Below are 13,207 nucleotides of genomic sequence, written 5' to 3' on the forward strand. Positions count from 1 at the left end.
CTGTGACTCCAATTTGAACGGGAGATACCTCAATGAGGGCACTACCGCTTGGGATGGACTTATATGGTATCGGTATTTGGGTTTCCAATCAGTCAAATTTACTGAGATGAAAATTAGAAGTAAAGTTTAGTCATTTTATGGACACGTTGCATTGGATCGGACGGGTTGGTCTTTGAAAAGCGTTTGTAACCGGTTGTTATCAAAAGCATACGGTTAGAAAAGGGTTTTAAAAGTAGAATACAACGATCACCACATTAATATTGGACTCCCATAAAATGGCCGACTGTGTTAGTCGACGAGGTAAAAAGGAAAACAACGCAATTTCGAGTGATACTTGTGTGGATCATTATTCTACTTTTAAAATATCTATCTAGCCATTTACATTTCATAACAAACGGTTTCAAACACTTTTCAAAGACCAAATCGACCGATCCAAGGCAACGTGTTCCTTTAATGGGATATTTACTATCAACCTCTCCCCATTACTCGTTAATACCAAGTACGGTTTTATTTTGAGTAATTACCAATTATAGTGTCCACTGCCTTTAACAGAACGCATTGAATTCAGCATTGCAAAACGAGACAAGCTGGAAAAGCATACTAATCTTAATGGTATGCTCATGCGTTTATTTTTACTGTTTTTTTTCTGTATAAACTACAATACACGACCGATGAACGGGGGTCAACTGATGAATAGGGGGTCTATACTATAAAGTAACTCCATGACAAAGTTATAAACACTATTGTTTTGTTATTTTCTAAAAGTGTCGAGAAATATTATGCCTACTGCTGTAATGCATGCTTTACACACATCGAGTATAATAATTTATGTAAAACCAAACTAATATTCTTTATTTCCGATGCAAAATTTAACATCTACTAAAAACATAGATCTACATTAGATGCGATAACGTAACCCTCCTCCCGACGGGTACGCCGTCAGCAGGGTTAAAATAGTCGAGTTGTTGGCTATTATTTTGATTCGCTCGTCCCCAGCGCCTTGCTTTAAAGACTGGCCGCTGGGGCCGAGCGAATTATTTTGATGGAAGTGCCGACGTACCGCAAGCGGGCGCTATTTTTTGTTTTCTTTGTAAGCGTTTGTCTACTGATGACAGGACAGGTGTAAATTGTATTGTACAGGCACAGCACAGACCGCCTCGTAATCACCTGCACAGTAGCTGTACATTTTTGTAAGTTAAGTGAGCTTGGATTTTCCCGGAGTAAAGGCAAGCAATGTTATGAGAGGTATGTATCATTTTGTATGGAGGCCTACTCCGGAAACAAATTTAAAATTGTCTTGGCACTGTACTGTACACACTGACTGTATTTTTTATTTTATTTTGTTTGTCCCGATATTTTTATTATTATTATTTAATATTATTACACTCACATTCACAATTTAATTGTCTCAGCTCTCCTAGACCTAGTCCTATAGTATGAAATGAAACGGGCCATGGGTCTCCTGTGTTTGCACAATCGTGTATTGTTGTACATCTATGATTTTTTATGATCTACCCGGTACTGTAATTCAATCATTCATACTAGTACGAACATCATGAACCCATGAAGAAAAATGAACTGAGTGTCACTGTCAGAGTGGCTGTAGTGTATACATTTATTTTAGGCCCTTTTCAAAACCAAGGCTTCGGCTTTGAGTACGTTTTGGCGACCCCAACCGAACAAGGCGGTTATCGATTGATATGAACAGCATCTTCACCGCACCTCATAACCTAGTTAGTTGCGATAACGTAACCCTCCTCCGCCGTCGGCAGGAGGTTTCTGTTATCGAAACTACTCATAACCGCACAAGCGAAAACTCTCAACCGATGACCAATGTTTCTTGGTTGGGGTTGCGGTTAAAACGCACTCTCCGTCCTCTCGTCTGAAGCCCTTTGCGCGTACGCAAAGCACGCGCAATTGTCAAAATGACGTTGTCAAAACAACCGTGGGGCCAAGCTAGTCTGAGCCGAAACCAAAGCCAAAGCCGTGGTTTCGAAAAGGGCTTCTCATATAGTTGCGATAACGTAACCCTCCTCCCGACGGCCGCCAGGGTCGGGAGGAGGGTTACGTTATCGCAACACCTCTCATACAGTCTCAGTATCACCACTCAGCGTAGTGTACTGATACTGAGTGAGTTGGAGCTACTCGCTAACTGCTAGTCTAAAATCAATGTGTGGTGAAGAGGTTTTAAACTAGTGTTTCTTGATAATTTTACCGAGACGAAGTTGGGGTAAATTATCAAGAACCACGCCTTGGCGGGTTTCAACCACTAGTTTAAAACCGATTCAACACACTTTAATTCCCATTCATAAAAACCATTCTGGTCAAAAAACATCAACACTTTTTGGTCAAAAAGTAAACAAAATGCAAAAATTATAATTTTCAATGATTTCTTTCAACACAACACCCGTCACGCTATGAAATGGTAAAGCCCTCCACTGCCCTCAGGTAAACAACTCCTTATAAGGGAATGCTGTGCGCGTCGCGCGTATCGCGTGATGTGGCACAACTGTCCCGGCGGGTGCTCTCGACCAATAGGAATGAAGAAACTGTCTTATAAGCACAGGTGCAAGCTCGCGTTTAGACGCCCATGTTTCAACACTTTATACTGGTGACATTATATCATCCGTTCAAACACGCCCACGTGATGCCCTCTCAACCAATCAGAATGGACAAAGTGTTTTAGGTATTTTTGAATAACCAATAAATGCTACCAGCTTCCCCAGCCAGTCTCCAAGTAGAAGAAAGTCAATTAGCTAGGAGTTAATTACAAAAAAAATTTCTTGAAACCATGGCGTAAGGTTTATTAATTGTCAAAATATCAAGAGAGTGCGCTGACTAAACCCAACCCACACCTAGATTTAGGTCATGCTTGTGCACGCCGTGCATGACAATTCATACAACGCGGCCGTCGAATGCCCGCCTCTGCCTACCAATAACACATTGCGGTTCTGAATCGCGATAAAGCTTATGCGGGCAACAATCTGTCTTGAAGTGTGGGGGATGAGAGGGAGGTGGGGGGGGGGGCACATATCCAAGGGTGGATTCATACCAGATTAGTTTAGGGGGGACCAAACTGTCAAAAATGGAGCATGCAAGTGCGAAGCGCGAAGCTTACGGTGTGGGGTCCAGAGCCCGCTAAAAACTTAAAGGGCCCCGGGAAATTTTGCATTCTAGATGCTCTGTGGTGGAATCAAGTGCATCTTATAGCTATATTTAAGGAATTAAATTTTTGTTTCTTTGAAACACGTGTAGATAAAGCATGTTTTGTAACCGCAACAACACCAGAGAAAACAACACAAGCAATACATGTCTGCTGAGAGCTTCAAGCAACAACTTCAAAACCATCAACTACTGGACAAAAACATGAATAGGGGGTTAGCTACAAGACATCATTTCCCTCTATGGCATCAGCTAAAGAGATCCAGATTCAAAGGCATCATTCTGGCCTTCATTGCGATTGCTTTAGTGTTGTGTTTTTTTTACCCGAGACTTTGGCGCATTAAATGGTGTTCATCCACGACACTGTTCAGTAAAGTATTCGTCAAGCAAAACCAGAACTTGACGTTGGTGATCTTACCGAAGGAATTAGCCGATGAGAAAGGAGCATACTGCCTAGACGGGGGTCCACCATCGTATTATATTCGTGAAGGTAAATATTTTTTAGGTTTGTGCAATAAAACAAAGGCCGTATACGAATTGGCGGCCACGGCTACGGCTACGGCTGGATCGCCGCGTCATCATGCATTGAAGTATAGGAGGCCCTTAGCAACTTCCCTGGCAACGGTCCTAGCGGCAGCCGTAGCCACCAATTCGGATACGGCCAAAGAACTAAAGAACGGTGCAATAGACCTTAATCAGGGTGTGGCCATTTTGATTTTGCTGCATTCCAACTCATTGTAACCAAACTGAGGCTGGCATAAAATAATGCATGTAGTCAGGTGCCATGTTTGTGCAATGGATGTTAGCATTTATTGCAGTGGAAACAGGGAACATAACCAAGATGTGACAACTTGACCAAGGTTCAACCTCAAAGCTGACAGTCGGGGCCCAATTTCATGGCTCTGCTTACCGTAAGCACAGAATCGACGCTTACGGAAGCAGGGAATTCTGTGCTTACGGCAAGCGTATTTCACGGGTTAGCGGCGAATTTTGGCTTCTGCGCGTGCGTACTCCACGTTTCTAGGCATTCTACGCTTACAAGGCTAGCGCAGAAATTCGGCGCTTGCATGTAAGCGGGGAATCGCGATCGTAAGCGCAGAATTCGGCAGTAAGCAGAGCCATGAAATTGGGCCCGGGTTGGTTCAGTGGGTTGGGTTTTCAGTCCCTACCTGTATTGTTTGCATTTCTAGGGTTTCCTCCCACATAAACAACAATTGAATTTCTTCATAATTCTATCTACACTGTAGGTATCTTCAGGCATACAGGTCATATATTGCTACAATGTAGTCCCTTTGAAGGGTCCATTGCTGGAATAATGTAACAGTGAGCCAATTTACGGGCAACTAGTTCCAGGCAATCTCCACGAAGAAAAGGCATTCACATTTGAATGTTCACCTATTTCTCTTGTGGATCGTAAGACAATGTTTGAAAACTGACCTGTGTGCTACCTAAATGGTCATGTACAATGTAGTATGCACTATAGTTGGTTGCCTCCAAGTTGCCTGCAAAAGTTGCCTACGCTGACAAGGCCCGTATGAAACTTTTTTCGGTGCAAAACAATGTTTAATTTCATTCTCAGAAACAAAATAAAAAACAGTCAGAATAAATTGCAAGCTATAAACCTCAAGATATCTGTTAACTTGGTATGAGATCACGATAAGAAATGTTAAGTAGTACCTGAGGAAAACCCCAACATGAGAACTACATGTTCAATTACAAAAGTGAATGAAAACTAAACCAATCAAATAGACATGATGTCATTGGATTTCAACAACTACAATGTAACATTGGGTCCATACTTCCAAAGAGGAATATTTTCTCAGTCAAAGCGTCAAATTCAAGGACTTTTCGATGTACATAATTGAAAATCAGGAATGAACCAAAACATTGCTCTCAGAATGATGTACCGGTAATCGGATGAATTGGATGGTGACAGATTTTGCCCATCATGATAACGTAAAGGTTAGAGACTAAACAAATGTCAAACATGAGGACTACAAAACTGTATTAAGACATTTTCTCACTCTTTGGTTTTAATTAATTTGCTTTATCTCCTCACAAAGAGGAAACTGTTATAAATTTTCATATTTTCAGGATTGCATATTCAAATACTATTATAATAATAATAATAATAACCTTACTTATAAAGCGCTTTTTACAAAAGCGATACAAAGCGCCAACGAAATACAAAAGGAACAAAACAAAAGATAAACTACATGCTTTTCAGACAAAACAATGCAGTTAACAACGATACAATCTAGAGTAACTTAGGATAGAGGTGGGTTTTTAATTGGGATTTGAAGGAACTCAGGGAATTGGCTAAACGAACAGATTGAGGGAGACGATTCCAGCATTTTGGCCCAGTTGCAGCAAAAGCTTTAGATCCTACATTGGTACGTGATCGTGGGGCATTCAATACAACAGCTGAAGTGGATCTTAAATTATACAGAGACTGGCGGGTGTGGAGAAGGTTGCCCAGATAAGTTGGAGCTTGGTTAGAGAGTGATTTATATGTGAGTACTGCGTTCTTATATTCAATCCGTTGCAAAAATTATCCCCGTTTGTTTTCAGCCAAATCAAACTCTACGCGGCACTCATGGCTGGTGACACTTCAAGGTGGGGGCTGGTGTTGGAATGCTTCGGATTGTTACAATCGTAGCCTCAGTCCACTTGGCTCCTCCTACAAACTGCCAGCCCAGACTCCATTCTATGGCATCATGTCGGCCAATTACACAGTCAATCCGGAATTCTATGACTGGAATATGGTGATGATTAACTACTGTGATGGGGCATCCTTCTCAGGTATGCTTTTCGTTTTAAAGGAACATTTCAGAATTGGTTTTGCTAGCAAAGAAGTTGCTGTCAGTGTAAGCACTTTATGTAATCCACCATATACATAAACTGACAAACCTGTAGAGGTTTGAGATCGATCGGCCATCTGCGTCACGAGAGAATAGTGAAAAAAACGATTACAAATTTTGCATTGCATTGATGCCAAAACAAAAATGAATAAAACGCTCACTGAGCGATAAACTCCAAACGCGATATAAGATTATTTATTTCTCATTAAATATGAGATTACAGACAGAAATATTTCAAGGGATGTTTTCTACTATCATCATCATTAGACCATGTAAGTTTTACGTAAATCTGTGAGCTTCACAATTTTTGTTTCTTACCAATTCTGTAACGTTCCTTTAAAAGACACTGGAACTGGACACCTTTGGTAATTGTCAGAGACCAGTCTCCCACTTGGCATATCTCAACATATGCACAAAATAACAAATTGGTTGTCGAAGTTGTGAGATAATAATGAAAGAAAAAAAAAACCTTGTCACACAAAGTTGTGTGCTTTCAGATGCTTAAATTCGAGACCTCAAAATCAAATTGAAATATTTTTGTGGAAAAATACTTTTTTTTCCTACGCTACTTCAGAGGGAGCTGTTTCTCACAATGTTTTTTATGATCAACAGCTCTCCATTGCTCTTTAACAAGTAAGTTTTATGGTAACAGTGATTACCAATAGTGTCATTTGTTATTTTAAATGGCTCGCTTGTTTTAATCCCATTAAAATGTGGACACAATAAAACTAACGTCAAAAAATGTCATTACAAAAGTTGTGGCTGCTGAATGCCCCATAGCACCCTGAGAAAACCCTTATAGGGTGCTACATAATTGGGTCTCAGAATTCCTAGCTTCAATAACCTATCTTGCTGTATAAAATGTAACATAGAGTTCTCTGTCCTTATTTTATGCATGTACTAATCGCCTTGTTGGTACGTGCGCTATTAACTAGACTGAACAATATTATCATTGTTACTATTAATATAGGAAAACTCCTTCATAGAATTTCAGACTGGAGGATTGAGAACACAGTCAAGACTGACTCTGACTAGCGCCCTCATGCGGCCAAAAATACGGTCACAGGTTTTTGGATGGTTAAGAGTGCACTCTAGTTTTCTTTGGTTTCCAACTGTTTCTTGTTTTCTTTTTTTGTCACCTGCAGGTAATTTGGAAGCACCTGTCAGATACAACAACACCGCCGTCTACTACCGTGGGGCTCGAGTGCTGAAACTAGTCATGGCCTACCTGATTAACACGACAGGGTTACGAGTGGCTAAAAAAGTGATACTAAGCGGTGTTTCAGGTAAGCACATAATAAGTAATAATATTAAAAAGCATTTACAAAGCGCCAAAAATCTGCCTAAAAAGATGCTGAAGATGCTTAATACTTGGTTAATTACAATTATTATAATAATAGTACCTTGTAATTTGTATCTTTCTCTCATTGTATTTTGTTGTTCTCTTTATGCGCTTAGAGGCTTTTTGCATAATTAGCCATTTTACAAAATGTCTTTATTATTATCATAAATAGTGGCTACTCATATAGCGCTCAAATTCATCACGAACCAATCAGATAAGAGGAATCAATGAGGTATATAAAACAAAATATTACCACCAATAGGAAACCCTTACAATTTGTTTCCATTTTAAACTCCAAAACCCATTTAAAAATGTTTAATTTACTTCTGTTCCCATGTACATGTACAGCCGGAGGCTTAGCAGTGTACCTACATGTGGACCAAATTGGTAGCATGTTCCCAGAGAAGGTAAACTTTCGTGGCATCGTAGACGGAGGTTTCTTCTTAGATGAGAAGAACATCTCTAATTATCTTCACTACCAAGCCCACATGAGGCAAATCTTTGCCATGCAGTTAGTTGAAGGTAATAATGCTATTAATGCTAATAATGCTTTTACCTCATTTGTTTTGTTTGTCTGTTTTTGTTTTGTGTTTAATAATAATACTTGTAATAGCCAGTTTTTATATAAAGCACTTCCAACATTATTACGAAGAAGAGTAGGGGTTACATGTACACAGCAAGAACCTTTGAGGTCTCCCGAGGCTTGTGAGTTAATACAGTGACTAAGTTCACTTATGAGGCATGCTTGGTTTCATTTATATTATACACCATTCATAAATACCTCAGACAGTTTCGATATTCCTATTGTAGGAGAGCGCATCACGTGGGTGTGTATAAACCTTTATTTATGACCGGTAAAAAGTGTTAATTTATGGGCGTGACACGTGACCTTGCACCTGTTCTTATAAGACAGTTTCTTCATTCCTATAGGTCGAGAGCAACACTTCGCCTCGGTAAAATTATCAAGAACCAGGCCTCGTTGGGATTAAACCACTAGTTGAAAACCTCTTCACCACACATTGATTCCCTTAATAATACCTGCTCCACCGAGCTTAGCTCAGCTTTGTCCCGCCTTCAACCACCTTCAAGCAAAGCCTCCAAGACAGTACTTCAGCAGCATCTACATGTAGCAACAGAGTCCAATATTCTCCTGAAGATGATCAGAGCATACTGATCAAAAAGTTGAGTTGTCAACCACCGGTTCTTTTCAGAACCAACACTACTCAAAAGATGGTTCTACCCCAAACCTCAGCTAATAATGATACAATGAATATAATAATAAAAATACGACTAAAAGACTAAATTCCTTTTCATTATTTTACAGACAGCCTAAACAGGGGTTGTCTCTTTGCCGAAGGAATCGACGAATGGAAATGCTTCTTTGCCGAGTACACGTACCCCTACATCAAAACTCCCCTCTTCATCATCAACTCAGCCTATGATTACTGGCAGCAGTGGTTCATCTTAGATCTCCGTTGCCATCCGCTCCAATGTCCAGACAAACTCAAATACCTCAAGAGGCATCACACAATATTCCTCCAAGAGATTCAGCGCGTGTACCATCACCCGAATGATGGGATGTTCATCAGTTCTTGCTACGCGCATAGCCACGCTTTTCACGACTCGACGTGGACCTCGTATAAAGTTGGCGGGAAATCTGCCAGGGAAGCTGTCGGAGATTGGTACTTTGGTCGGACGCCCCCGGAGAGGTCCAGGTACACTGACTGTAACACGAAGTACAACTGTAACCCAACGTGTGCAAACTCATGGACTGTAGAGTTTTACAAGAACACCACGGATCGCATGAAGAACACAACGTCAGATTTTTTCTACAGCCCTCACAAAAGTGATCATCTTTATGTGAAGAAGTAATGGGAGACAGCTAGGGATGCTACAAACCCGGCCATATCTCGTTGCCCCCCCCCCCTTTCAATGTTGGTTCTGATTGCACGGTCTTCTGCGTTCCAGTCAACATTGAGCAGGGGTCGGGGGAGAGAATGATTATCGTCAGTGGGAAGTGTACAGGGAATGGTTTTCTGTTACGTTAGGAATGGTTTGCCCAAGCATTTTGGCCGGGATTGTAGGTGGCGATAGACTTGAGCTGCATCTGAAGTGGCTGCTTCTTCTTTCCAGTCCATCATCTACTCTTCTAATGTTTGGACAGGATTGGGCGCATCTCACAGCCTTCTTGTTTGCCGCATCAGGTCTTCAAGTCAGCACTGCTCCTCAAGGGCTGGGCATCATGGTGTGGCATAGTTTGGAGTGACGTGCCACAATCACACAGTGTCATTGGTATACCCCCATTGTTCATGTTTGTCGTACAACGTCCATCCCCTGTACGTAGTCTATTGAAGGACTTCCAAGACTAGTTAAAACTAGCAAATTGAAGAAAACATTATTTGAAGTTAAATATTTTTAAAACACCGTTGTCTTTCAAAATTTCATAGGTTTTTCAAAGATTTCTTTTAGTGGACACTTAAATTAGTATGAACTTAATAAATACACCGCTTTTCAATGCTTTAAAATTGATATAAAACAGCATATTTTTAAACATTACAGTAAGAAAAGTGTTATTGTTATAAACAACTCTTGTATACACATTAAAGTAAGGAACTTGTTGGTTAAAGCAAAATGAAAACAAAACCAAAGAAAAACATTCCAATTTCATTGTATGCACTATGTGTGTGTGTCACTTCTTAAAAATGCATCAACTCACTGGTTCAAGAATTCACTCATCTTCTGGCGTCTACAAAACCAATGAATACGCCCTTTTTTACAAGTTGTGTTTGTAATTTCTATGTAACTCGTTTTTTTCAATTAATACACCAAAAGCACTGCATAATCAGTACTTCCTGCGAGTTTGGTGAAAAATAAACATGTCACTCTTCTTAACTCGCGATACCATTATAAATCAATACTTAAAACTATCGTACCTAGTCGTTCAACATGGTTCTCGTTATGATTACGGGTTGATGTGTGTGAAGGAAATCGTCATTAAATTGATTCAGATTTTTTTTTTTGCAATTTATCCCCTAGAAGTGCTTTCATACAAATTTTCTCGTAATATTTTTTTACCTGTTTGTAAATATTTTGTTGCACTGTTCTTTTTTTGTTATCATTTTTAATGATTGCAGCTGTTCTGTTGTCTAATGCTAATGAAACATTTCTTGTCCATCATAAGGTAACATTTTATTAAAGGCATTGAACACTATTGGTAATTGTCAAAGACTAGCCTTCACAGTTAATGTATCTCAACATATGCATAAAATAACAAACATGTGAAAATTTGAGCTCAATCGGTCATCGAAGTTGCGAGATAATAATGAAAGAAAAATAACCCTTGTCACACGAAGTTGTGTGCGTTTAGATGGTTGATTTCGAGACCTCAAGTTCTAAACTCGAGGTCTCGAAATCAAATTCGTGGAAAATTACTTCTTTCTCGAAAACTACATGTATGGCACTTCAGAGGGAGCCGTTTCTCAGTGTTTTATACCATCAACCTCTCCCATTACTTGTCACCAAGAAAGGTTTTATGCCAATAATTGTTTTTAGTAATTACCAATAGTGTCCACTGCCTTTAAAACGAATGGATGAGAAAGTGTAGATTCCAGGATAGAATGAACAAACCGAAGGCAAGTACATTGCAGTCACGAATCTACACTTTAGAGACTATTTCCCCCAAACTTGTACTTTGTCAAATGATGTTACATTATACAATTGTTGCACGCTGTGACGGGGTCCATGGCGTTTTGTACACCCGAGGGGGAAAATGGCACCCGAGGCGAAGCCGAGGGTGCCAATTTCCCTGGAGGGTGTACAAAACCCATGGACCCCAGTCACAGCATGCAACAATTGTCTTGTTGTACCTTATACCTTACGTTAACATTATCATTCCTCTTCTCGAAGTTCTGTTGTCATCTTCAAACATTATTACGTCGGACTATTCATTGTTTAATAAGTAGACGAACAAGAGACAATTCCCTCGTACCCGCGGTTGTTTCGTACACAGTGCTGTAAATCGACCAACGCTGGGAACGATCAAGGTGATGTACACCGGTGTGCATCACTTTTCATGTTACCCAGCCCGTCGAGCCATGTAACATGCGTATTTGTTGCACGGCACGTGATTGGTTCTTGACCAATCAAACTTCACAATTTGTACAGAGGTATAACAAGAACGTATGTCACATTTCTGTTTTGCATAATTTATAAGCATACATGTACATTTCAAAGGTCACCAGGGGCATTGCGCCAATTGCCTTAATGAAAAATCAGGCCGGGTAAACTCTGCCAATCTTGGAGGAATAGAAAAGGTAGTTTGAAATAACAGCTGAGGTACAGCTTTAGATGTGGTTAAAAACGAAAGTCAGGGACCGAGTGAAACTTGAAATAAACTTTTATTTCTTAACTTGTAAATTTGTGTCTTTTTCAGATAACAATCTGTACAGGTACAATTTCAAACTGAAATATCTAAACATCTCATCTGTCGAATATGAACTATAAAATAGTCCACCTTCCTCTAAGGGAGGTATACAATTAAATTGTAAGAATTTATTGTGACACCCCATGGCAAAACAACGTTTCTTGGAAATAGCAAAATGGTATTAAAAGTGAAGACAACTTAAATATCAGCCATGAAATCAACGTGATGTGAGGTTTCAAACATTTTATGCTGAGAAATACAAACCTTATTGGCCTAAATTATGGGGGAAATGTTTAAAAAGCCCATTTTTGAAGTGGGAGGAACTGCCTTGTTTTGGCATGAAGCGTCACAATTGGAACAAGCTATTAAAATTTGTGTTAACTTCATTTGTAAAAACACATAGGTCAAGTATACTTTTTTAACAGATATATTTTTGTCATGGTTTTATGGTTAACTTAATTAATACTAATTGATTTTGATTGAAAATTCACACAAAAAAATTAAATCCCTAATCATTCAGTGTAGAACATGCAACCTTTGTGTACAAAAAAGAGCGACTTTGTACATTCCAGGGCACTTTCTGGCAGGCAAGGTACAACATCCATGTACACTGACCATATCAGAAATGTTTACATTCATGTGTCAAAACTTCCACATAAACTCAAAAGTTTTAACTTAAAGGCAATTCGAGGCATGCTTGTGATGTCATGGTCTGTACAATAATGGAACCACAAACTTTTTAATATTTACAAATCTAAGTTGTGCTTTAATTAGTTAGAAAAAAAAAGAAAACAATTCAGATTAAGAATTTCAAAACCCTGAATAATAAGACACAGGTGCCTTTTAAAAAGTTTATCTTATTTTTAACATCCTTTATTTTAGGACCTTATCAACTTATCCATCTTGGTGTTAATTTTGAATCTTGTGATCAGGGAAAGCGGATTTAAAACCCTTTCACATGGCAGTAATTTAACAAGGGTCCCTTGCTTAATTTTAGCATGGTTGCAAAATTTCAACAAATGCACCTGGTGTGAACGGACAATATTGTTTTGACTGTCTATAAAGTATGGACACAATTTCTCAAGGGACCTCGGACAGTCCAAACATTGTCGCCCTTTCACACGAAGTGCAGGCTTGCTCAAATTAAGCAAGGGACTCCTGCTAAACTGTTGTGTGAAAAGGGCTCTAGATTGCATACTCTCAGTACTACTACTAATGTTTAATGTGCCTTGCAGATGTTTTACTCTTGGAGTAGCTTGGGAGTAGCTTGTATTCTAAAATGATTGTGTTTAACGTTAAACCTACAGTCTGGCGACTATAAATTAATTTTTCTAGTTACAGCCGCCCGTTGTTTGTGTACTGTTTCTTATGAAGTCATGGGAGTGGTTTAGTGTTGTAGCCACGGTGGGGGTTGCTGGG

General features: G+C 39.5%; 1 protein-coding gene across 2 annotated transcripts; it reads left to right on the plus strand.

Annotated features, from left to right (window-relative positions):
- Positions 1-510: 510 nt before the first annotated feature.
- Positions 511-10,625, plus strand: LOC117299507 (pectin acetylesterase 8-like). Of its 2 annotated transcripts, XM_033783054.1 has the most exons (6): positions 511-1,245; positions 3,256-3,652; positions 5,734-5,964; positions 7,169-7,309; positions 7,714-7,887; positions 8,690-10,625. In XM_033783054.1, exons 2-6 carry the CDS (start codon positions 3,310-3,312, stop codon positions 9,235-9,237), a joined length of 1,437 nt encoding a protein of 478 aa, XP_033638945.1. In that variant the 5' UTR covers positions 511-1,245; positions 3,256-3,309; the 3' UTR covers positions 9,238-10,625. The 2 variants fall into 2 exon arrangements, with proteins under 2 accessions (XP_033638945.1, XP_033638946.1); XM_033783055.1 differs by lacking the exon at positions 511-1,245 and having other exon boundaries at positions 3,103-3,652.
- Positions 10,626-13,207: the final 2,582 nt, after the last annotated feature.

This window comes from Asterias rubens, chromosome 14 (genome assembly GCF_902459465.1).
Source record: "Asterias rubens chromosome 14, eAstRub1.3, whole genome shotgun sequence".
Taxonomy (NCBI): Eukaryota; Metazoa; Echinodermata; class Asteroidea; order Forcipulatida; family Asteriidae; genus Asterias; species Asterias rubens.

Bases quoted from the DNA above. Each gene is read 5' to 3' on its own strand.
- LOC117299507 (XM_033783054.1), top strand. From the start codon at position 3,310: ATGTCTGCTGAGAGCTTCAAGCAACAACTTCAAAACCATCAACTACTG. The intron at 3,653-5,733 runs GTAAATATTTTT...GTTTGTTTTCAG, and splicing joins ATCGTATTATATTCGTGAAG to CCAAATCAAACTCTACGCGG. The intron at 5,965-7,168 runs GTATGCTTTTCG...TGTCACCTGCAG, and splicing joins TGATGGGGCATCCTTCTCAG to GTAATTTGGAAGCACCTGTC.